Source organism: Myotis brandtii, unplaced genomic scaffold, assembly GCF_000412655.1.
Source record: "Myotis brandtii unplaced genomic scaffold, ASM41265v1 scaffold581, whole genome shotgun sequence".
Lineage (NCBI taxonomy): Eukaryota > Metazoa > Chordata > Mammalia > Chiroptera > Vespertilionidae > Myotis > Myotis brandtii.
The window spans coordinates 652,504-677,973 of NW_005370182.1; the positions used below are offsets into that span (position 1 = coordinate 652,504).

Below are 25,470 nucleotides of genomic sequence, written 5' to 3' on the forward strand. Positions count from 1 at the left end.
CATCTTCTGCCTCATGCATGCCCTCTCCTGCAACCCAGGCATGTGCCCCGACCAGGAATCAAACTGTGACCTCTTGGTTCATAGGTCAACACTCAACCACTGAGCCATGCCTGCCAGGCTCTCTCACTCTCTCTCTCTCTCTCCCTCTTTCTCTCTTGTTGTTGTTAATCCTCACTCAAGGATATTTTTTCCATTGATTTTCAGAGAGAGTAAAAGGGAGAAAGGGAGGGGAGAGAGAGAGAAACATCAATGTGAGACCAGGGCCAGGAATCGAACCTGGGACCCTTTCATCATAGGGCCAACGCCCTAACCACTGTTCAGGGCAACACTGGCCAGGGCAATACCTTTCTCTTTACTGACTTAATGATTTGTTTTGGTGTAATAAATCTTATCCTATCTTTCTGAAAAACAATGCCTGCAGTATCAATATTTTAAGACCTTACATACCTGAAATTATCTTTATTCTGAACTTAAAATTAAACCATTTTGGCCAAGTGTGGAATTTTAGGTTGGAAATAATTTCCTTCTAAATTTTGAAGGCATTTTTTCATTGTCTTCTACCTTACAGTGTTGATAAATTGATAACCCTAATGCTCTTCTTATTTTTGACCCTTGTGTGAACTTGCTCTTTCTCTCTGGAAACTTTTGGAATTGTTTCTGTGCCCACTATTCTGATATTCTATAACGATGTGTCTTGGTGTGGCCGTGATTTGTTTTGCTGGATACTTACTATGCCCTTTTAATTAAGAGACTCAGTTCTTCATTTCAGGGGAATACTTTTATTTATTTTATTTTATTTTTTGTTCATCCTCACCCTAGGATATTTTTTCATTGATTTTTTTAAAATATATTTTTATTGATTTCAGAGAGGAAGGGAGAGGGAGATAAAGATAGAAACATCAATGATGATAGAGAATCATTGATTGGCTGCCTCCTGCACGCCCCCTACTGGGGATCAAGCCTGCAGCTCAGGCATGTGCCCTTGACCAGAATCGAAACCTGGGACTTTTCAGTCCTCAGGCCAATGCTCTATCCATTGAGCCAAACCGGCTAAAGCTTCCATTGATTTTTAGAGAGAGTGGAAGTGGAAGGGAGGGGGAAAGACAGAGAGAAACATTGATGTGAGAGAGACACATCCATTGGTTGCCTCCTGCATTCGCCCAAACCAGAGCCAGGGATGGAGCCTGCAACCAAGTGCCATGCCCTTGACGGGACTCGAACCCGGGACCCTTTAGTCCACTGGCAGAAGCTCTGTCCATTTAGCCAAACCATCTAGGGCTCAGGGGACTACTTTTAAATAATTTATTTGATTATTCTTCCCTCTGAGTCTCTGTTCTCTTTCTGAAACTCTCATTATTTAGATGTTTGACCTTCTGGACAGATCCTCTAATTTTTTTAAATTTTCTCCTAAAGTAGTATACTAAAGACTTTCCTGCCCTAGCCAGCTTGGCTCTGTGGATAGAGCATCGGCCTGTAGACTAAAGTGTCCCGAGTTTGATTCTGGTCAGGGGCATGGTTGGGACTCATGCAGGCAATCGGTATTTCTCTGTTTCCCCCTCTCTCCTCCACTCTCTCTTTAAAAAAAAAAGGAGGGGGGCGGGGGTGTGAGAGATCAACCGAAGGACGTGTATGCATGCATATAAGCATAACCAATGGACACAAGACACTGTGGGGTAGGGGAGGCCGGGGGAATGTCAAGGGGGAAAAAAAAAGGAGACATATGTAATACTCTTTGTAATACTTTAGGCAATAAAAAAAATAAGGACAAAGATCCTCGGGTGAGGATTAACAACAACAACAACAACAAAATTAAAACAAAATAAAAAGACTTTCCTCAAATGTCTAATGATCCTTGGCTGTCTGCTTCTATCTAAGAGTGAGGACGTTAAAAAGCTTTTTGGAAAGATTGTGTGAGGATGGCTGGGCATGTAGGACAAGGGCTTAATGGTAAGATTCCTTCATCGATTTCATTAAGAGAACCCTGATGAGAGTATCTTTGGGATTTCTCTTCTGGGCTGGTGAGATTCCTCAGAGTTTTCCAAAGGTATAATCATGCTCTTGTTTACCTTTGGTTAGGAATCTATTTCTCAGTTTTGCTAAACCAGTTACCATCCCTTCATTTCCTTTTTAGCTTCTAAAAATGTTACTGCTGTTGTCTCCTTTCCCCCTCTCTTTGTTTTTATATGGCCTGGAGGATAATTTGCGCGCGCGCGCGCGCACACACACACACACACACACACACACACACACACACACCTTCCGTCTTTAACGGAAGCCCCCACTGTTTATTTATAATTTTATTGGAGGACAACATATTATACAGACCAGAATCGTGTAGAAAGGTTTTGACACAGTTACCAGATGGCCTTAAAGTTGTATGTATATATGAAAAGAGAAATGTTTTTATGTAATAGTTTGTTTTGCAACAAGGATTATCTTTCAGGAGCGTTGCGTGCACCCACTCATTGGCGTATATCCTCCTCTTGGCGAGGGTCGGATAAAATTCAAGAAACGAGTGAAAAAGTACTAAGAGATGCAAGCGACAGCTGTGCGAGGACAGACTAAAACTGCTTTAACCAGCACCGGGGGCAGAGACCACGCCTCTCCGCCACTGGGAGAGGGTGGGAGGGAGTCTGATCTCGTCGATGATTGGTTGACGTCTCGGACCAATCACGCGTAGAGAGTGGTTTTGCTAGTCGTCGGGATCCGCCTCCCCTTGGGCTTTGGGGCCGCGCTTACAAATGGGACGAGGGAACGTGAGAGGGACAGAACATCTAGCCAATGAGACTTTGGGGTGTTAATAGACGTGTGAGGCCGCTGCCAGGTTCAGGGCGGAAGGAGTTCTGGATTAGAAGAGGAGCGAAAGATGGCGGCAGAACCGCGGCTGTCCAGGCTGTTGGGGCTGCTGCTTTTGGGGTTCCTGTTCCCCGCAAGCCTGACGGGCGGTGTCGGGAGCCTGAACCTGGAGGAGCTGAGTGAGATGCGTTATGGGATCGAGATCCTGCCGTTGCCCGTGTTGGGAGGACAGGTGAGGAGGCGTAGAGCGGCGAGGGTCCGGAGCAAGGGGCAGGGGGAAAAGTAGAGGGAGAAAGGCTGCTGTGGAGTCCGCGGCGCAGCCTAAGGAGAATCGGGAGGAGTAGGTGGGAGTTTTACGATGTTTCCTGAGAATCGCCAGCTGAGACCCATTCCCTGGGAGCCGGGGCTGGGAGGGCGGGGCTTCCCGCTGTCAGCTTCGGTCCCAGTTCCTCTTCGAAACACCTCACCCTCCGCCCCCTGGAGAAGTGGGAGTACCCGCTCCCCTCGCGCCGCAAGCACATCTGGAGGCTTGCGACTCGTGCTGTGTTGACTGGGCTTGTCCCCAGGATGCGAAGAGGGCTCTCATTGTTCTTCCTGACCCCAGCCTCTCTTTGCCGCCCTGTCCCCCGACTGTCCGTCCCCCACTTCTACCCCAGAGCCAAGCTTCGGACGTGGTGATTGTTTCCTCCAAGTACAAGCAGCGCTATGAATGTCGCCTGCCAGCTGGAGCCATTCACTTCCAGCGTGAAAGGGAGGAGGAGACACCTGCTTACCAGGGACCTGGGATCCCTGAATTGTTGAGCCCAATGAAAGATGCTCCTTGCCTGCTGAAGGTAAAGGGCACTGGGGTGGACGGAGGGAGGGCTTGGGAACTAGCGGTCTGCCTGAGAACCAGAATGTCAGTGAGTCAGGTGGAGTGGGGAGGACCTGTCTGAGTTAAGAAGGCCATTGGAGCCCGGCTGGCGTGGCTCAATGGTTGAGCATCGACCTATGAACCAGGAGATCACAGTTCTTTGCCCCGGTCAGGGCACATGCCCGGGTTGTGGGCTCCATCCCAAGTAGGGGGCGTGCAGGAGGCAGCCAACCAATGATTCTCTCTTATCATTGATGTTTCTATCTCTCTCTCCCTTCCTCTCTGAAATCAATAAAAATATTTTTTTAAAGAAGGCCATTGAAGGAGTTGACATGTTGTACAGACAGGAAAGAAGTAAAGAACCTTGCCACCACTGATGCTGAATATAGAGGAGGGTTAGGTTAGATCCCAGAATAAGGGTTAAACCAAGATTGAGGTGCCTAAAGTGGGTCAGTGCCCGGTAAGAGGAGCACTCCCCGGGAGAAGCCTTCCTGGTAAAGTCACTCGCTCTCCTTATCACTCTGCCCCAGTGTCCTCTTTTATTTTCCTTATGCCACTTTTCATGATCTGAAATCATCTTATTCACTGAATCTTCAATCAGTTTATTTATTTTTGGTTTGAGTCCAAGCATTAGAATGTAAGCCCATAAGGTCAGAGACTTTATCTTGCTCATAACTGTATCTCCAGTGACTAGAATAGCACAAGACGTGTTGTAGAAGTTCAGTTAACATTTTATGTTTCCTTGGTCTGAGTGCTTCAAGAATACCATGATTTCTTACCTTTATGTATAGCAAAAAAGGTTTTAAAAATCTTATAAAGGGGAGGTGTAGAAAGCTCACAGGTGGAAAATCGACTCTTTTTAAAAGATCTTTTTTCTTTTTAGAGAGAGAGAGAGAGAGAGAGAGAAATATTGGGGATGTGAGAGAGAAACTTCAATTGACTGTCTCCTGAATGCCCCCTACTGGGGATGTGCCCTGAGCCTGACTTGAACTGGCAGCCTTTCTGTGCACTGGACGATGCCCAACCAACGGAGCCACAGCGGCCAGGGTGAAAACAGATTTTAGAGGTGTCTCTTTGAGTCACAGAGTAAAGCAGCCTTCCTTCCACTCTGAGAATCTGGCGAATTGAGTGTGGAAGCAGAGGGAGATGAGAAGTGGTGGAGAGGTTATGTGTCCTGGAGCCAGGAGTGATTCTGGTTCTAAGAAGAAACATCTGCACTCCATCTCCATGAGTGGTGTTTTGTTTTTTTGTTTTTTCATTGTCAGACCAAGGACTGGTGGACATATGAATTCTGTTATGGACGCCACATCCAACAGTACCACATGGAAGGTGACTCACACCTACATTTTCCCTAAGCCCTCAGCAACCCATCATGGAAGGTGACCTGCCTCCCCAGGCCCCTCCTCTGCTAGTCCTTTTATAAAGGAATAACTGTGATTCACTGTGGTTTCTCTTTCTCTTGCAGATTCAGAGATCAAAGGTGAAGTCCTGTATCTGGGCTACTACCAATCAGCCTTCGACTGGGATGATGAAACAGCCAAGGTGGCAGGAGTGTGGGACTGGGAGAGAAAGGGTTGCTGGCTGCAGACTAAAAGCCCTGACGAGAAGGGGAGGGTCAGGATTAGCTGACATGTTTCTTAGAACTTGGTGGCCATTCTTCCTCCCTTCTCTCTTTCTCACATCCTCTCTTTCCTGCCTGATGTCACCCCCAGGCCTCCAAGCAGCATCGCCTGAAACGCTACCACAGCCAGACCTATGGCAATGGGTCCAAGTGCGACCTCAACGGGAGGCCCCGGGAGGCTGAAGTTCGGGTGAGTCTTGAAAGAAGAAAGTTGAAACTTCCTCAGTGACAATTCAGATTCTAATGGAAGAATTCGAGGTTGCATTTTATAGTCCAGAGGGTCTTTCCCAGGCCCTAAAGCCTAAATTTAAGACTCATATTTCCAGCTATCAGCTGGATGTCACTGCCTGGAGATTCAGAAGCACTTCTAGTCAGCATTTCCCAAATCCTCCCCTCTAAGACCCCAAACACACTTACTCTTTTGTGCATGTTTCTCCTTTCTGTCACCTAAGCTAGAAACTTGAGTGTCGTTATTGACTCTTCTTTCTCCTTCTCTGTCCTTTCTTCTTTTAATGACTCTTCCATGAGGTTCTGCTGGCATAGGCATTGGGCTCTGCTCTGGGGATACATTGTGGGCAAACATGCAGCCCCTGCCCTCATGGAATGCATAGTCTGGAAAGGAAGACAGATGTTAAAGGATTCACAGAGTCCTGCCAGTGTGGGTCAGTGGTTGAGCATTGATCCATGAACCAGGGGGTCACGGTTTGATTCCCGGTCTCTGGTGGGGGCACATGCTCAATCCCCAGGAGGGGGTATGCGGGAGGCAGCCGAGCAATGATTCTCTCTCATCATTGATATTTCTTATCTCACTCTCTCTATCCCTTCTTTTATCTGAAATCAATTTTTAAAAAATCACAGGAATGAGTCTGTAATTACAAACTGAGGAGTGATGTGAAGAAAAGGAATTTTGTTCTCAGAGTAAATACCAAAGCCCATTCATTCTATTCTAGATTTATCTCAACTCTCCTCTTCTTTCCTATGCTTGGTACCTTCATCTCTCACCTGCATAACTACCAATAGCCTCTAAATAAGTGTTCCTGATCTAGTGGTCCTTAGTGAGTTCAGGCAGGCAGGCAGATGTATGGTGGGAAAAGTTTCTTAGGTGATTCTAATGTGTAATTCACAAACACATCTGTAGAGAGCCACATGACACAAGAATTATCTTTCTGTAATACAGATTTTCACATGCAGTTGTGTGCTAGTAAATGTTGAACAGCCAGTTACCAGGGTGTAGGGTAAAGGGGTGAAGAGGGGAGCCCTGATTTATAATGTTTGCCAAAATCCTTAGTATAAATATTCCCACCATGGCTCAATTCATGCTATCACCATGATGTCAACTATCTTGCAACATTCCTGAAAATCTCCCAGTGGCTCTTGTGAGCTGGTGTGAGCTGCCCCCAGCACACCACCATAGGCATCTGTCACTTCTCTGCTCAAACTGGAAAACCTTTGATGATTGTGCCTTGTTTAAAGGGTACGTTCCAAATATTTCACCTCAGATCAATGTGGTAGCAGTGGAGGTGGCGGAAAGCAGTTGGATTCTGAATGTATTTTGAAGGTAGAGCCAATAAGATTTGTTGATAGATTGGATGTGGGGTGGAGTCAAGTATGACTCCAGGGTTTTTAGCTTGAGCAGCTGGGAGAATGGAATTGTCATTTGGTAAAGTGTGAAGGAACAGGTTTGGAGGAGGAAGCTAGGTTGGTGTTGGGCATATGAAGACCAAGTTGCCTATTAGACATCCTAGTGGTGATATCCAGTTGGTAGTTGGCTCTGGTATTCTGAAGTTCAGGGATGAGCTCTGGTCTGGAGGTAAAAATACTCATTGTGTTTCTGTCCATCTGGCCCTTTTTCTGGCCTTTGAATCAGCAGGTCTCATTATTGCTAGCACATGGAGCTATTTTTCCACAGATTTTTGAATGGCTGGGGCCATCCTCTCATTCAGGTTATATATCCCTGTGACACCTCCACAGGGAGACCTGACGTAGGCACACAAACACACACATGAGCAAACACGTGTGCACCCCTCTACTCCCATCCTGATAAACACCTATAGAGTTTTATATTCTTCAAAGCATGAAATTATCTTCTTTGTTTGAGTTTAATCTCTCTGTCTACTGGCATTAGAATAAGCTCCAGGAAGGCAGGGACAATGCCTATCTTATTTTCTGATGTATCCTCAGCGCCTGAAACTGCCTAGCAACAAGTAGGATAGATGGTGGTTCCTGTTACTGAGACAGCTGTAGTGGGAAGAGGAGTAGGTTTGGTGAAGGAAAATGATTTTGGTTTTGAACAGGATGATTTTATTGCCTGCAGGTATCCAAGTTAGAGATATCTGAGGAGGCTGTTGGATCTGTGGGCCTGGAGCTCAGGAGAGTGATCTGAGTTGAACACAGAGGGCTGAGAGTCGTCAATGTATTGGTTATGATTGGAGTCATAGTATGGATAAAATCTCCCCCAAAGAAACAGTATGTAGTGAGAAAAGTGGGACAGAACTTTGAGGGAGCTGTTGTTGAAATCAAGGGCAGAAAGGAGCTTAGCCAAGGAGAAAGGGCCAGAGAGAAGACTATAGTGACATGGAACCCAGGAAGGACATATCTCAACCAGAGACTGGTCCATGTTGTTGGCTGCATCTGAACCTTCAAGGAAAAAGAGAATTAAAAACTGTGCATGATCATGGGAGTCATCTATCCTATATAATAAAAGCCTAATATGCAAATGGTCCCGTCGACCTGGAGTTTGACCAGGGGGCGGGGGCAGGGCCAGCTGCAGCAGTGGCGGCAGGTGGCAGGAGGCGGGGGGTCGGGAGGCCCTTCCCACAGCGGCAGCAGGTGGCCGCTAGGGACCCTACATGTGCATGAATTTCGTGCACCGGGCCCCTAGTATATATATATAAAAGTCTAAGCGGCCATTACCACCAAATGACTGGAATGACTGGAACGGCCAGTTGACCAGTCACTAAGACGTGCACTGACCACCAGTGGCAGATGCTCAACACAGGAGCTGCCCCTGGTGGTCAGTGAACTCCCACAGCCAACCTCCCACGGCCAGCCAACCTCCCACGGTCCCTCCTCCTGTCCCTCCCCCAGTCCGGCAGGCCCCGTCCGGCAGCTGGCAGCGGCAGCCAGCAGGTACCGGTGGGCAGCTGGCAGGCCCCAGCTGGTGGCTGGCCCAGCCCCAACCAGGACTGGGTGAGATGGCTCCGATAGGCCCTGATCGCTGGCCAGGCCTAGGGACCCCACGATTTCATGCACCGGGCCTCTAGTTATTTCAATAAAAATCAAAGGATGCACATAGAAATAAAAAATTCAGATGGTAGGCATGAGAACCAGATAAAAATTTCTAACTCCTCTACTCTTTATCACCCCCGACCAGTCCTTTGATTGGATTTAATGACAGAGGTCATTGTGATCTCTGTTAGAGCAATTACAGTGGGTGGTGAAGATGAGGTGTTGAGGAAAGTGATGAAGTCTGGCTACGAAGAAGAGGGAAAGGTGAGTGCTAGTGAGAGGGGCTGTGGGTTTGGGGAGGGTGCTACTTTGTTATTTTTTGTTCCAAGATGGGGGATTTTTTTTTTTTTAACAGCATAGTGGTTAGACATTTTATAACTTAGGAAGTGATCCTTCTGATATAAGTCTAGTACACACCTGACACCATACGAAGTTATTACAATACTACAGGCCTGATGCACGAATTTGTGGCCGCTTATCAGGGCCAATTGAGGCTGGCCGGCTGGGGCGAGGGACCATGGGAGGTTGGCTGTGGAAGTGCACTGACCACCAGGGGGCAGCTCCTGCACTGAGCATCTGCCCCCTAGTGGTCAGTGTGCATCATAGCTACTGGCCGGTCATCCGGACATCCATTCTTCCAGTCGTCCAGTCATAATGGTCGCTTAGGCTTTTATATATATAGATTATTGATGGTATTCCCTATGTTGTACTTTACATCCCCGGGACTGTTTTGTGATTGCCAATTTGTACTTCTCTCTTCTTTTTTTTTTTTTTATTTTCAGAATTTTATGGTTTTATTAACACAAAGACAGTGTGCACATAATTTGTCTATTCATTTTCTTCGCTGCACAGCCTGGCATTGGGATTGGTGGCTCTGATGGCCAGCTGGGCTGCTCTTTCCACAATAGCTTTACAGATCTTTGAGGAGACACTGTGAGCAATCTCAGCACAGTGAGGTTTGTGGCACATCAGCAGCACTTGAAGCTCCTTGATGCTGTGGACCAGGAACTTCTGAAAGTCACTGGGCAGCATGTGCTTTCTTTTCTTTTATATATCTATCTATCTATCTATCTATCTATATCTATCTTTCTATCTATCTATATCTATATATATATATACGTATATATGTATGTATATGTATATGTATATATGTGTGTGTGTATATATATGCACACACATATATTCCTATTGATTTCAGAGATGAAGGGAGAGAGAGAGAGAAACATCAGTGATGAGAGATAATCATTGACTGGCTGCCTCCTGCACAACCCCTACTGGGAATTGAGCCCACAACCAGGGCATGTGCCCTGGACCAGCATCAAATCTGGGACCCTTCAGTCCGCAGGCCGAGGTTGCTCTGTCCACTGAGCCAAAGCGGCTAGGGCTGCTTTGTTTTCTTGTTGCTCCCATAGCCAATGCTGGGCATCAAGGTCTGGCCCTTGAATCTTCTGCACACCCTGTTGTCAATGCCTGGGGGTTTTCATCAGTTACACTTAACTTTGATGTATCTGTCTGACTGGTGCCAGATGAACTTTTTGGTCCTCTTTTTCTTAAAAATATATTTTTATTGATTTCTTAGAGGAAGGGATAGGGAGAGAGAGACAGAAACATCAATGATTAGAGAGAATCATTGATCAGCTACTTCCTGCACGCCCCCTACTGGGCATGTGCCCTGGGCTGGAATCGAACCCGGGACCCTTCAGTCCGCAGGCTGACTCTCTATTCACTGAGCCAAACTGGCTAGGGCTAAATATTTTTATTGCCCCGACTGGCGTGGTTCAGTGGTTGAGTATCAACCTATGAACCAGAGGTCACAGTTTGATTTTTTTAAAATATATTTTTCATTGATTTCAGAGCAGAAGAGAGAGGGAGAAAGAGATAGAAACATCAGTGATGAGAAAGAATCATTGATTGGTTGCCTCCTGCACACCCCACACTAGAGTTTGAGCCCACAGCCTGGGCATGTGCCCTGACCGGGAATTGAACCATGACCTCCTGGTTCATAGGTCGGTGCTCAATCACTGAGCCATGCCAGCCGGGCTGGAGTTAATTTTTGTACATATAGTATGAGTAAGGAGTCCATCTTTATTCTTTTTTTTTAAGCTTTTTTCTTTTTAATATATATATATATATATTTTTATTGATTTCAGAGAGGAAGGGAGAGGGAGAAAGAGATAAAAACACCAATGGTGAGAGAGAATCATTGATTGCCTCCTGCACAACCCCCACTGGGGATCAAGCCCACACATGGGCATCTGCCCTTGACTGGAATCGAACTGGGGACCCTTCAGTCCGCAGGCCAACACTCTGTCCACTGAGCCAAACCAGCTAGGGCCACCTTCATTCTTTTATATGTAGATATACAGTTGTTGATCATTTGTTGAAAAGACTTATTCCCATTGAATTATCTTGGTAACCTTGTTGCAAATAAAATGATGATAAAAGTAAAGGTTAATTTCTGAACTCTCAATTCTATTTCATTGGTCTATATATCTATACTTATTTAAGCACCAAACTGTCTTGATTATTGTAGATTTATAGCAAGTTAAGTGTGAGTCTTCCAGTTTTGTTCTTTTTCAAGATTGTTTTGACTATTTAGATTAGAGTCCCTTTAATTTTCATATGAGTTTTAGGATCAGTTTGTTAATTTCTGCAAACAAGGCAACTGGAATTTTGATGGAGATTGCATTGACTCTAAAGATCAATTTGGGGAGTATTGTCATCCTTTTAAAAAAAATTTTTAGGGAGAAACATTGATTTGTTCCACTTATTTATTCATTCATTGGTTGATTCTTGTATATGCCCTGACCAGGGATCAAACCCGAAACCTTGGTGTATTGGGATGACACCATAACCAATTGAGCTATCCTGCCAGTGTAGGAGTATTGCCATCTTAACAATATTAAGTCTTGTACCCTAACCGGTTTGGCTCAGTGGATAGAGCGTTGGCCTGTGGACTGAAGGTTCCAGGTTCAATTCTGGTCAAGGGCATGTACCTTGGTTGCGGACACATCCCTAGTAGGGGGAGTGCAGGAGGCAGCTGAGTGTGCAGGAGGCAGCTGATCGATGTTTCTCTCTCATTGATGTTAACTCTCTATCCCTCTCCCTTCCTCTCTGTAAAAAAATCAATAAAATATATTTTTAAAAAAAGAACCTTCATATTAAAAAAATATATATATTAAGTCTTGTAATTTATGAACTTGGATGTCTTTCCATTTATTTAAGTCTTTAATTTCTTTCAGCAATGTTTTATAGTTTTCAGAGTATAAGTTTATACTTTATTTTGCTACATTTATTCCCAATTATTTTATTCTTTTGATGCTATTGCAAATGGAATTATTTTTTTAATTTTATTTTTTGGGATTGTGCATTGCAGGTATGTAGAAATATGGTACAATTGATTCCTATATCCTGCAACCTTATGGAACTCGTTTATCAGTTCTAATAGTTTTTTTTAGTGAATTTCTTTGGATTATCTGTATACAAGATCAGGTCATCTATACTAATAAAAGGGTAATATGCTAATTAGACTGGGAGACCTTCCGGGAGACTGGCCAGGGAGGGCAGTTGGGGGCCATCAGGCTGGCCGAGGAGGGCAGTTGGGGGCCATGAGGCTGGCAGGAGAGGGCAGTTGGGGGCAAGCAGGCTGGGGGGGGGGCAGTTGGGGAAGAGAAGGCTGGTGGGAGGGCAGTTGGGGGCGAGCAGGCTGGCAGGCAGAGTGGTTAGGGGCAATCGGGCAGGCAGGCAAGCGGTTAGGAGCCAGCAGTCCCAGATTGCGAGAGGAATGTCTGACTGCTGGTTTAGGCCCTGTGGGATCGGGCCTAAACTGGCAGTCGGACATCCCCTGAGGGGTCCCAGATTGGAGAGGGTGCAGGCAGGGCTGAGGGACACCCCCGCCCCCGCACAAATTTCGTGCACCGGGCCACTAGTCTATATATATAAAAGCCTAAGCGACCATCCAACCGGTAGCTATGATGAGCAATGACCACCAGGGGGCAGCCACTCCAATCAGTAGCTATGACCTGCACTGACCACCAGAGGGCAGACCCTCAATGCAGAAGCTGCCAAACTGCAGTGACTTGGCAGCTGTATTTCTCAGGTAATGTACCTGGAACCAGAGAGGAGGGAGCCCGATTCCAGGGTGCGTCACCCGAGAACCACCCTCTGGCAATCCGGGACCCCTTGGGGGATGTCGGAGAGCTGGTTTCGCCCCGATCCCTGCAGGCCAAGCTGAGGGACTCCACTGGTGCACGAATCCGTGCACCGGGCCTCTAGTCTGTAAATAAAGGTCATTTTTTCTCCTAACCTAGTTGCCTTGCATTTCATTTTATTGTCTAATTCAGTGGTTCCCAAACTTATTTGGCCTACCGCCCCCTTTCCAGAAAAAATATTACTCAGCGCCCCCTGGAAATTAATTTTTTTTTAATTTTAATAGCAATTAAACAGAAAGATATATATATATATTTTTCTACCTTTTTCGTAAAATATAGTAAAGAAAGGTGTAAATTAGAAACATTGAAGTTTGAAATTATGAAACTATTTATTGAACTCAGAATAGAAAGGTAATACAAAAAAAGTTAAAACAAATGCACCTGTGGCCATCACCGCCCCCCTGGATCGCTGCAGCGCCCACCAGGGGGCGGTAGCGCCCAGTAAAATATAGTAAAGAAAGGTGTAAATTAGAAACATTGAAGTTTGAAATTATGAAACTATTTATTGAACTCAGAATAGAAAGGTAATACAAAAAAAGTTAAAACAAATGCAGCGCCCACCGTGGGAATCACTGGTCTAATTGCCCTGGTCAGAAGCTTCAGTACAACCCTGAATACAAGTGACACAAGCAGACATCCTTGTCTTCTTCCTGATCTTAGGGGGAAACTATTCAGTTTTTCACCATAAAGTATAATGTTAGCTGTGGATTTTTAATAGATGCCTTTTATCAGGTTAATGAAGTCCCCTTCTATTTCTAGTTTGTTGTTTTGGTCACGAAGAGGTATTGAATTTTGTCAAATGCTTTTTCTATGTCCATTGAGATGAACACGTGGGTTTTGTCCTTTATTCTATTGATAGGGAGTTTTAATTACATTAATTGATTTTTTTATGTTATACCAACCTTTTACCCCTGGAATAAAGCCTTCTTGGTCATGGTGTGTAACCCTTTCTACATGTTGAAGTCAGTTAACTAGTACTACTTGAGGATTTGCGGGAGGTCTGTATCCATAAAAGATTTTATCCTGTGGTTTCCTTTTCTTATGATATCTTTGTCTGGGTATGGTATCAGGGTTATATTGGACTTATAGAATGAGTCAGGAAGTATTCCCTTCTCTTCTATTTTTTGGAAGAGTTTGAGGAGCATTGCTGTTTCTTACTTTAAAAAATATATATATACTAGTATATATTTATATTTTTATTGATTTTTTTATTTATTGATGAGAGAGAGAGAAAAAACATTGGTTTGCTGTTCCATTTATTTATGCAGTCATTGGTTGACTCTTGTATGTGCCCTGCTGAGAGATCAAACCCACAACCTTGGTATATTGGGGTGATGCTCTAACCAACTGAGCTACCCAGCCAGGACTTCATTGATTTTTTTTAATACATTTTTATTGATTTCAGAGAGGAAGGGAGAGAGCTAGAGAGATAGAAACATAAATGATGAGAGAGAATCATTGATTGGCTGCCTCCTGCATATCCCCCAGTGGATCAAGCCCACCACCCGGGCATGTGCCCTTGGCTGGAATCAAACCTGGGAACCTTTAGTCCACAGGCTGACGCTCTATCCACTGAGCCAAACCGGCTAGGGCAGCCGTGGGCAAACTACGGCCCGCGGGCTGGATCTGGCCCATTTGAAATGAATAAAACTAAAAAAAAAAAAGACCGTACCCTTTTATGTAATGATGTTTACTTTGAATTTATATTAGTTCACACAAACACTCCATCCATGCTTTTGTTCCGGCCCTCCGGTCCAGTTTAAGAACCCATTGTGGCCCTCGAGTCAAAAAGTTTGCCCACCCCTGGGCTAGGGCTTTATTGATTTTTTAGAGAGAGAAGAAGGGAGAGAGAAACATAGATCGGCTACCTCCTGCACGCCCCCTACTGGGGATTGAGCCTGCAACTTCAGGGTCCATGGGATGATTCACTAACCGAGCCACACCAGCCAATGCTGTTTATTACTTTTTATTTACTTTTATTTTTTAATATATTTCTATTGGTTTCACAGAGGAAGGGAGAGGGAGAGAGAGACAGAACATCAGTGATGAGTGAGAATCATTGATCAGCTGCCTCCTGCACGCCCCCTACTGGGGATTGAGCCTGCAACTTCAGGGTCCATGGGATGATTCACTAACCGAGCCACACCAGCCAATGCTGTTTATTACTTTTTATTTACTTTTATTTTTTAATATATTTCTATTGGTTTCACAGAGGAAGGGAGAGGGAGAGAGAGACAGAACATCAGTGATGAGTGAGAATCATTGATCAGCTGCCTCCTGCACGCCCCCTACTGGGGATTGAGCCTGCAACTTCAGGGTCCATGGGATGATTCACTAACCGAGCCACACCAGCCAATGCTGTTTATTACTTTTTATTTACTTTTATTTTTTAATATATTTCTATTGGTTTCACAGAGGAAGGGAGAGGGAGAGAGAGACAGAACATCAGTGATGAGTGAGAATCATTGATCAGCTGCCTCCTGCACGCCCCCTACTGGGGATTGAGCCTGCAACCTGGGCATGTGCCCCTGACCAGAATCGAACCCGGGACCCTTCAGTCTGCAGTCGGACGCTCTATCCACTGAGCCAAACCGGCTAGAGCCACAAAGCCTTTTCCATATGGTAGATGGTAGTGATTGGCTGCATTCTCTCCAGACAAGCCTTATGCTTTTCAGACATCTGCTTTAACTCTACATCTCTTTCTTTGCATGTCCCATAATTTTTTGTTGAAAATTGGACATTTGAGGTAATATATTATAGCAATTCTGGATACAAATTCCCAAGAAATAAAGGAGATTATTGGTGGTAATTATTATTTATTTGCCTTCTCTCTCCTGACAGTTCCTCTGTGATGAGGGGGCTGGTATTTCTGGGGACTATATTGATCGTGTGGATGAGCCCTTGTCCTGCTCCTACGTGCTGACCATTCGGACTCCTCGGCTCTGCCCCCACCCTCTCCTCCGGCCTCCACCCAGTGCTGCTCCCCAAGCCATTCTCTGTCACCCTGCCCTACAGCCGGAGGAGTACATGGCCTACATTCAGAGGCAAGCTGGTGAGTGATTAAAAAAGGAAGGAGAGACACGGGGAGGGATAAGCAGAAGATAAAGTACAAAGAGCTGAGAGGAATGTGTCCCTGTCCTGCCTACATGCTGTTTCTCAGTAGACTCAAAGCAGTATGGAGAGAAAATGATAGAGGAGCTTCAAGACCTGGACTCTCAAATGTGGAGTGAGACCAAACCTGGGGTGGTGCCCACAAAGAAAGCAGGTAGGACCTTGCTTCACCTGTCCCATGAAATTTGTCTCCATTTCTTCCCTCCCCAGTCTTGTTGTCCTGGACTGACTTTTCAGTGTGGGATGAAAAAGTATTATGGACCCTTCTCCCTTGGTCCTCCTATTTGTTCCCTTCCATTTCTCCCCTACTTTCTGATTCCTCCCTGTTCTCTCTATCCCAGCTGCAAGCCCAACCAAGGATGACAGTAAGGAATCAGATTTTTGGAAGATGATTCATGAGCCAGAGGACCAAGCCCAAGGAGGGGAGGAGGCACAGGCTGAGGTGAGAGACAGCCTCCTAGCCATTTCTCTGATGAGGTTGAACCTGGGATTTGGGATGGAGGGCTTCTCAAGCTGAGGTCATTATGAGATGACCTGCATCTGTCCAGGGATACAAGGATATAACCCAGAACCATTGCCTTACCAGTATAAACAGCCCGGCTGGCATGGCTCAGTGGTTGGCTCGACCTATGAACCAGGAGGTCATGGTTAAATTCCCAGTCAGGGCATATGCCCAGGTTGTGGGCTCGCTCCCCATTGTGGGGTTGTGCAAGAGGCAGCCAGTCAATGATTCTGTCTCATCGTTGATGTTTCTATCTCTCTTTCCCTCTCCCTTCCTCTCTGAAATCAATAAAAATATATATTTTTTAAAAAGAGTATAAGTAGGTTTGCATATTTGACTCTGACTCTTCTCATCAGGAGCAGGAACCAAACATTGAGCCAGCAGATCCAGCTCCAGGCTCTCCCAGTGGTGAGGAAACCTCCATGTCTCTTTTACTGTTTGAATGTATTTCCTGGTGGGCAGGGATGGGGTAAGGGTAAAGGTAAACACTGAGGGAAGTTGGGCAGCCAGGCCAGCAGGGAATTCCTTTTTACAGGAATGTCCTCTTTGTAGACAATAGTTCTCTTCTATGGAGGTAGCAGACACAGTGGTTCTACTACTTACTGACTTTGTAATCTTGGATGATTTTACTTAACCTCAGTTTCCTCACCCCTAATGTGGGTAATCACTCCTACTTTAGCGGGCTGTTGTGAGACTGAATGGGAATGAATCTGTAGTTCCTAGTAGAATGTCTGAAACTGAGTAAACTGAATGGAGAACAGGATCCGGGGAAGAGGAGCACTTGGCCCCAAAATGTCTTCTGGAGTCCTAAAAACTGGGTGATTGCCAGAAGGGCCTCAGTACGCGAAAGAGCGGGGGCCTTAGCAACTTGTAAGCATCCTTCTCTCACCTGTGAGGCCACCTTAGGCCAGTGCTATGTTGGCCCCTATCTCTCTGACCAGATAGCTCCTGGAGATCGGGACCACGTCCTTCCTTGGTCTCCTCAACTCTTCTCCTTAGGAGGTCAAAATAGAATTTAGAACACAACGGGTTCATTCCTATTTTTCCATCTCAGATTTTCAGAACAATGTGCAGGTCAAAGTCATCCGGAGTCCTGCGGACTTGATTCGATTGATAGAGGAGCTGAAAGGTGGAGCAAAAAAGGTATGGGCCCTGCTTAAGGGAGGGGTGGAACCTGCCTCCCTGGTGGGAGCCTTTGGAGAACCACCCTGACCTCAGCCCGAGCTGGGCCACAGAGACTCACTCTCTGCCTTTACTCCTCTCCAGTCCCCCCTGCCACACCCCAGCTACTCTCTGTCCCCCACCATGGGTCTGTACTGAAACCCCACCCAACCATCTACCTTTTTCTTTCGATCCCCAGGGGAAGCCAAATGCAGGCCAAGAGCAGCCTGAAGAAGATGCTGCAGAAGTCCCTCAAAGGGAACCAGAGGTGAAGGAAAAGGGTGACACAGAACATCAGAATGAGGTGGAAGAAGAGGAGGACGAGGAGGATGAAGATGAAAATGATGATGAAAGGCAGTTACTGGGAGAATTTGAGAAGGAACTGGAAGGGATATTGCTCCCTTCAGACCGAGAGCGGCTCCGCTCAGAAGTGAAGGCTGGCATGGAGCGGGAGCTGGAGAACATTATCCAGGAGGTGAGCACAGCTCCTCCTCCTTTCCTTCTGCAGTGTCTGCTCCTGTGGGCAAGACAGGCTGCGGGCTGAAAGAGAACAAAGGTTAGCCCCTAGCTCAGCCGGGGGCCTGGGGCTGGGCTCTCTGAAATGATCACTGTTTATTTAATTAAAAGTGGGGACGGTGAGGAAGGGGGATCGGAGAGAGGGATGAGTCTTAGACACGACTCTCCTGTGGGGCATGGACCACTGCCCTTTACTGCCCTTTGACTCTCCACTCCCCCTTGGGCACTCCAGACAGAGAAGGAGCTGGACCCAGATGGACTGAAGAAGGAGTCAGAGCGGGATCGGGCTATGTTGGCCCTGACATCCACTCTCAACAAACTCATCAGAAGGCTGGAGGGAAAGCAGAGTCCAGAGCTGCTGAAGAAGCACAGGAAAAGGAAGGTCGTCCCCAGAAAGCCTCCCCCCTCCCTCCGACCAGCAGGTGAGAGCTGTCATCGGGAAGCCAAGTCGCTTGTCTTTATCCCTCAGCTGGTGTGTGCAGGAAGACGACATGTTCTTTCCCTCCTGAGGGTGCTCACTCTCTTCCCTGCTTCTGAAACACTGTTCTCATTCTTGCCTTCTTCCCACCACCTCCATCCCTTTGGAAAGCAGCTTCTAGAGCATGTCTGTCTTCTTTCTGACTGGCTTCCATATGCACAGTGCTTAGCACTTTCACTGACACATGGTGGGTGATCAGTAGATCTTAACTGAGTGACAGTGCGCCTGCGTGCTGAAGGCCACACATCTGTGCAGGAGGAAGCCTTTTAACAGGACTTTGCACCAGGAGAGACCCCAGCTGGCAGGCTGTGAATGAGCAGCCAGCTGCTCGTAAGCCAATTGCCTGGGCAGACTTGAAGTTATCCCTTCTTCTTGCACCCCCCTTGTGTCCATTCCATGGGGTTCTATGGCTGTGGAGATCAGTTTGAGTTTCAAACCTTCCATCCTACTTTCTCTATAAACAATTTGAGCACCAACATGGGGAGTGCCAAACCACAGCTTTTCAACCTGCTGCTGCTTTTTTGTTGTTGTTGAAATTATAAGAGAAAGTTTAATAGGAAGTTCAGAGGTAGCAGAAATGAGCCAGCTGGGCTGCATGAGCTTAGGAAACAAGTTACAGAAGCAAAAGAAGGATGCTTGGAGCTTAGGAAAGGGAAAGGCAGGAGAAATGCATCTGGGAGGAAGATGAGGCGGGGAAAGGCACGGCCAAGCTCCCCAGAGGGAGAGCGTGCCTTGCTTCTTTAAACAAAACTTCTTTTGTTTAAAAGTGGCCTGGAAAAAAAAATAGTGGCCTGATTTTTCTTCAGAAAACAAAAGTTTTCTGGAGCAAAATTTTGAGAAGGAACTGGCAGGGATGCTGCAGGAAACGTTTTCCTGTTGGTGAGAGTTTTGCTGACTGGGTCTGGATGGAAGAAGGGAGCTGCAAGTGGTGGGGGGAGCTTACAGGCTGGAATCGGGTGGGGGACTGATTTATTTGGGGCCCTGGCTCATATACATGTTTGAGGTGGAATAACTGCCAAAACCAATTGGTGGCTTAGGGAGAAGTGACCACAATAGCCCCTAACCCTGGAGTCACGGCTCCGCTTTGTGTCTCCCTGTGTGTCTCCCCCTCTAAGAGGAGGATCCTGAGCACAGAGTCCGGGTCCGGGTCACCAAGCTCCGTCACGGAGGCCCCAATCAGGATCTGACAGTCCTCGAGATGAAACGGGAAAACCCACAGCTGAAACAAATCGAGGGGCTGGTGAAAGAGCTGCTGGAGAGGGAGGGACTCACAGCCGAAGGTGGGCCCTGGGGGCGGGGCTGGATTAAGAGCTGTTGGAAGGGTTTGCTGCTGGAAACAGAGGGGCTGGGTCAAGGTGGACTGGAAACCTGGCGGCCGGGGCCCTGGGGGGGCAGAGGACCTGCACCGAAGCTCCCCAGTCCTCTCCTCTCACTGCCCATCCTGCTTCTTTCCAGGGAAAATTGAGATCAAAATTGTCCGCCCAGGGGCTGAAGGGACTGAGGAGGATTCACGCTGGCTGACTGATGAGGACACGAAAAACCTTAAGGAGATTTTCTTCAATATCTTGGTGAGAGGCATCCTACCTCCAAGTCCCGGACCTCCAGCCTGGCCCCGCCTCCAGTGCGCTGTGGTGTGGAGAGTGGTTGAGTGACACAGGCCCATCCCAGGCGTGCCACTGTCTGGGCTTCAGTTTCCTCGTCTGTAAGACAGGCTGGTGGTCCTGGCCCCTGGGCGTTGGGCCCTTGGCAAGAGCCCTGTGGGAAGTGTGTGTGCCCCATCCCGGCCTTCCCCATGCTGCTAGTTCTGGATCCTGCAGCTCACCCTGTTTCCCCTCCCTTACCAGGTGCAGGGAGCCGAAGAGGCACAGAAGGAACGGCAGCGACAGAAAGAGCTGGAGAGCAATTACCGCAGGGTGTGGGGCTCTGGAGGCGGGGAGGGCACGGGGGACCTGGATGAGTTTGACTTCTGAAACCACTACTACCATCGGTTCGCCAAGGAGCCCAGAGTCTTCCTCAACCAGCCCCACTGCCTCCCCACCCATCTCCCACCCCCTGGGACCCTGAAGGCAAAGCGGCAGAGGAGAGCTGAGCTGTGGACTTCTGGGCCCCCAGCCAGGGTGTGGAGGGGCCATGGGGTGAGTGCTGCTGCTACTGCTGAGAGCTTCCCTGAAGACCTCCCTGGGCCTGTGAGTGTTGCTCTTCCAGGCTTGTCCCCACAGCCCCTCCCTGCTATGTCCCCTAACTTGTTGGTCCCTGTCCCCCCCCACTACCCCCCCAGAGATATTTTGAGTAGAGTAGAGCAGGAGGAGCATGAAGCCTGCGCTGTGTAGCAGGCCCTAAGAGACAGGCCGACCCTGCCCCTGCTGCTGTTGAGAGTCACCTACCCCCTTCCCTTGGATTGGCTTGGGATTTCCTGCTCCTTTCCCTTTCCACACTGTTCCCTACAATCTGAGTTGAGGCACCTTCCTCTGTTGCTGAGAAATAGGAAAAAGTTGCCCACCGCCTCTGATACAATCCAGTGAAAAGGGTGGGGTACAGACCCACCCATCATGTTCTTGAACAATCAGGTTTCTAAATAAAGAACTGGACCATTACTCCATCAATCTTCTTTTTCTTTTGTGGGGGGCTGGGCTGGATAGGTGGGGTGGGGGCTCAAGTAGGGAGGAGGCTTGGTGCTCTCTTCAGGGCAGAGCACATGGTCTCATCCTGTTCTGTGCTCCACTCCTCCCAGGTGGTATCAGTGGGGGCCTGGACTACAGAGGCGGCCAGGGCAGATAAGCAGGCCAGCCCAGTGGCCTGGCAAGGACTGAAACACCTACGGTCCTGTCATTCCCTCCTTTTCCTCATCTGTCCATTTCTGTTCCTTCTCTCCCCGCCCCCTCTTTACTTCCCGAAAGCCAAATGCACACTAGTGTTAGCCCCCCACGGGGCTTCCCCCTCTGCTGAACTCTCCCTGTTGCATGCTGCAGATCCTGTTTGCCAGCCACAGCCCATCCCCACCTGGCCACACCACTCCACATCTCCCAGAAAAGACCTCTACCTTTGGCCATGCCCAGAGAAAGGGCTGCCGCCCACACTGGCTAGTTTCCTAGTATGCCAAGGGTAGGTGGGCCTGGGGAGATGTCTCCTCTTCCTCATTGCCAAGTGCAGATGTGGATTCACCCAACCTCTCCTTTCTCTCCATCGCTGAGGTGTACAGCCTTCCTGCTGAAGACTCTCCACTGACTCACAAGGTAAGACAATAGCTAGATGGCATGAACTCCCAGGTCTCCAAAAATGAAAAGTGAGATTCGTTATTGTTGAAGGAGGTTGTATGAGACTGACCCTCTTCTTGCTGTGTGCTTATTGCGCATGTTACGCTTAAATTGTTTTACTTAGAAATGTAATGGGTAGATGTATAAAACCCTTTTTCCCCAGATCCATTTGTGTATCTTGAAGAGAAGGATGCTTCACTTGTGCAAAATCAGAGACACAGCCTCAAGGGCAGCTGTAATCAGCATGCTGGGTTCAAATCCTCACCCCGTTTACAGTCAGTGGAACCTTGAACAAGATACCTCACTTCTCAAGTACTGTTTCCTCGAGGGTAAATTATGGATAATTATACCGGCCTTGTAGGGTGGTTTTGCGGATTGAATGAGATAGTATGTGTCATGCTTTTAGCCCAGTCTCTGATCCACAGTAAGTGCGGAAGACACTGGATGGAGGCAAGAGCCTTAGAAGGAATCCCAAAAGTTGATCAGAAGTCACAATAGAATCTTTTAGAATGTGAGGTAGGGAGAAGCTGGGGCAGGAGGGTTACTGATTTGATGCAGGTGGAGTCTTATCAGAAAACAGAGTTCTAGAATCCTCATTAGATTTAATCATTTTGTACTTCTGATAATAAATTCTTCTACTTTCCTTTGGCTGTTGGTGAAAATCCCATGGAGGAGGTTGGTCTGCCCCAGCTGTGCTAAGGCAAATGAAAGGGGAATGGAGCAGGGTGTGTGGCAGATGGCAACCAGATGGGGTGGGAAGGGGGAGGGCAGATGGTAGTAAGAATCGAGGTAAGGACACCCAAGGCAAGTTGGGATGGTGGCATGGGTATAAGCTCTCCTTCAGCCCCACAGGGAGTTCCCTTCTAGAGTCCTATCCTGACATCACCTGGAGGGCATGATATGTTGTCACCCATCCATTACCACCCTTTACATCTCCAACCAAACCAAAGACGCAGCCCATGAAGAAAGAATCCTGTGGGTTACTCAGGGTTGGGATTTGCTGACACCCTACCTTTCACTGGCTGGATATGAAAGAAACTTACCCCTGGCCTGTGATCCCTGTAGTAATTCCCTTCTCTCCAGGGTTTCTGTCCCCTTCCCATACTCTCTCTCACTGCTGAGCTTCTGAGGAAGGGAGTAAGCTTTTGCCACCAAGGAAAGGAGATGAAGTGGGAGAATCCAGGGTCTTTGAGCTGCAAGGAGAATGGCCAGGTCTTCTAGTTGAGTCTTCTTTGCCACTTGCCCCTCTTCCACTCCCTTTGCCTTCCCAAATCACACAACTGCATCTGCATTTTCGATGCACTGCACCTCTGAATCCATCTTTTCAACCGAGCATGCTGACTACAGCTGTCCTTGATTGGGCTACTGTGCCGGGTGATCACCCAGCCCAAGAAGCTGCAGAACCAGGGCCTCCATGTGGATGGGACCTGGGCCCATTGCTGTAACCACATCTAATTAGCTTGGTGGCTCACCTGCAGCTGAATGTCCATCATGGGGCTGAGAGCCGGCACCAACTCTACTGGAAGACAATGGGCCATTGACTGGTCCATCAAGGTGATGACAACACGTGGGTGGCTGTGCCAAGCCTGTGTTGGCTGCTGGCCCAATACCACCCCACCCAGCCCTCTCCCAGGGCAAACACTTTGGCTGCACATGAAGAACGAACAGCAGAATTGGCTACATGCTAAGCAAGTGCTGCAGCTGTTGGAGGCAGCACTGGCCATAGGATGCTATGGCCTCCCTGGTCCTGTGGATGATGTGGAAGTGGGCAAATGTCTGCATCGACTGGGCATGGATTTCATGGATATCAGGAACTCTGCAGTTGGGAGATCTTGTACCTCTTCCCTCTTGGCCAAGAGAAGGGTCCTCCTATAATAAGCTCTACTTCCAGTACCAAGTGCTCAAGGTGAGCAGGCTAGCCCGGGACAGACTCCCATGGGCTGGCCCTAGAGCCCTTACCAGGTGCCCAACACATACCACTCAGGTAACCTAACCAAGGCAACCTGGCTACGACGTGGAGGGCCTAGTTTCAAAATTAGATCTGACTCCAAAATTCCTGCTCTTAACCAAAACTACCCCATCCTCTCACTTCTCCAAGCAGCCCCCACTCCCTTCCTCTCTAAACTCCTTTCCAGAACTGGGGTCACCTTGGGAGTCACTTCTCTGCTCCCTGGATCCCCACTGTTGCTCTGACCTGCCTGTCTCCTTCTACATGAACCCAGAACTCTTGTACACGATGGAGTAACTGACCTACCACCTCGGTGCCCTTAGAGACTGGGGGTACCCTGCCACCAGCCACAGCAGGAGGCACCCTCTCGGGGTGGCCCTCTCCCACCTCCAGTTCCCCACCTTGCCCAAGGCCACTCCCTGACCCACTTCTTCAAGAACAGACCAGCAGCTCACCCCCTAGACAAAATCATTTCCTCTTTAATAGCTGTTGAAGAAGATTCACACCACCTGTCTCTGAGGAGATGGGGGCAATGCCCCCTCCCCTTCCCAATTACCTGGTCCTTTGCAAAATATTTTAGCCAGAAAAAAAAAAAAAAGACCGGAAACCACTGACACAGAGGACCCAAGGGCTGGGTTGACTGAGGGAGGCAGGGCTGGGCCAGGTAAGTCCACCCCACCACCCATTTTCTGGGGGTAGGGCAGGGGGCCTGGAAACCCTCCCAGCCACTTCACATCTTCTTACCCTGGCTGGGAGGGATCATGGGGTTGAGGGGTGGGTCTGGAGAAGCTCCAGTGGGAGGGAGGGGCTGTATATGAAAAATAGTGGGAGAGGGGTCCCATTGTAGGGGTGCCCCCTACCCCAGATCACCACGGGTGCTGCACAGTCACAGATACGCAGTCACGGTCACAGACACTCACAACCCAAGAGCACCCCCACCCCACCCCACCCTCTTCCCACCCTTGGCTTTCCCTACCCTGAATCACCCTCCCCAAGCCCCTGCCCACCCCTGTCCCCTTGTTGGGGAACAAAGCAATAAATTACAAGGCCGCTACCCAGCCCCCTTAGCCTGCTCCTGCTCCATCCCTTCTCCCTCCTAAGATAGTAGTGAGGAGGGACCCAGGCTCTTGGCTCCCCCAGCCCTTTAGCTTCCATCCATGGGTGGCTTTAGGGGGACGTCTTGATTTCCACTCCTCATGGTCCCTTTCACGGAAAGGGTTGGGGACCCCCCTACCCCTCATGGGCAGCAGGGGTCCTGCCCCTCGCTGCCCTTCCCCTTCACTGGGCAGTGAGATTAGCATGGAAGGGGTGGGGTCCCTTATTGGCCCCAAGTCCCGGGGCTAGCCCTCCCCGAATTAAGCCCTCCCTCTGGCGTGGCGTCGCCCCAGGAGCCAGCCTGGGGATGTGCTCCAGGCCTGGGGATTGTCAAGCACAGGCAGGACTGGAGCGTTCCCCCGCCCTTGGGGGGCGCGAGTGGGCATGGTTGGCCCCGGAGCAGGGAAGCGCGGGCGTCCCCTTCCTCAAACACCAAACGGGTAGACCCAGAGCCATCCAAGGGAGCAAATAGCGGAGAGGGGGCGTGTTGAGCGGGGTCTCCATGCCTCGTTGGGGAGAGGGAGGTGAGTTTGTGTCTTCTGGGGGGCGTGAGGGCTGTGCCTTCGTCGGGGGAAGAAGTGCTCTCATGGGGCGGGGGGCGGATTGGAGTGGTGAGTGGGTGCATCTGTCCAGCGGTCCACCCGGTGCGGTCGTGCCCGGCCCGTGGGGGTGTCTCTCCCGCTGGGCAACTAGACC

At 48.4% G+C, this 25,470-nt stretch overlaps 2 protein-coding genes across 6 annotated transcripts in view; one reads left to right on the forward strand and one right to left on the reverse strand.

The window, feature by feature from the left end:
- The first annotated feature begins 2,664 nt into the window (after positions 1-2,664).
- Positions 2,665-21,080, forward strand: OS9 (osteosarcoma amplified 9, endoplasmic reticulum lectin). 5 transcript variants are annotated; one of them, XM_005879036.2, is made up of 15 exons: positions 2,665-3,028; positions 3,453-3,629; positions 4,915-4,978; positions 5,115-5,191; positions 5,362-5,460; positions 15,551-15,761; positions 15,873-15,974; positions 16,162-16,262; positions 16,679-16,730; positions 17,377-17,465; positions 17,683-17,958; positions 18,232-18,421; positions 19,593-19,757; positions 19,933-20,045; positions 20,322-21,080. In XM_005879036.2, exons 1-15 carry the CDS (start codon positions 2,867-2,869, stop codon positions 20,445-20,447), a joined length of 2,004 nt encoding a protein of 667 aa, XP_005879098.1. In that variant the 5' UTR covers positions 2,665-2,866; the 3' UTR covers positions 20,448-21,080. The 5 variants fall into 5 exon arrangements, with proteins under 5 accessions (XP_005879098.1, XP_005879101.1, XP_005879102.1 ...); XM_005879035.2 differs by having other exon boundaries at positions 2,827-3,028; positions 15,870-15,974; XM_005879038.2 differs by having other exon boundaries at positions 2,893-3,028; positions 3,401-3,629; positions 15,870-15,974.
- A 3,455-nt stretch (positions 21,081-24,535) lies between these two features.
- Positions 24,536-25,470, reverse strand: part of AGAP2 (ArfGAP with GTPase domain, ankyrin repeat and PH domain 2) — a gene marked incomplete at its 5' end in the record, with an annotated part of 12,070 nt that continues 11,135 nt past the window's right edge. Inside the window, one exon of the mRNA XM_014550056.1 lies at positions 24,536-24,557. Coding sequence (XP_014405542.1) covers positions 24,536-24,557 — 22 coding nt within the window. The remainder of the gene's footprint in view (positions 24,558-25,470) is intronic.

What these genes read in the sequence shown, in the direction of transcription:
- OS9 (XM_005879035.2), top strand. Translation starts at nt 2,867, where the DNA reads ATGGCGGCAGAACCGCGGCTGTCCAGGCTGTTGGGGCTGCTGCTTTTG. An exon ending in CTACATTCAGAGGCAAGCTG is followed by an intron (nt 15,762 to 15,869) that starts GTGAGTGATTAA and finishes GCTGTTTCTCAG; the next exon opens with TAGACTCAAAGCAGTATGGA. An exon ending in AGCTCCAGGCTCTCCCAGTG is followed by an intron (nt 16,731 to 17,376) that starts GTGAGGAAACCT and finishes TTTCCATCTCAG; the next exon opens with ATTTTCAGAACAATGTGCAG.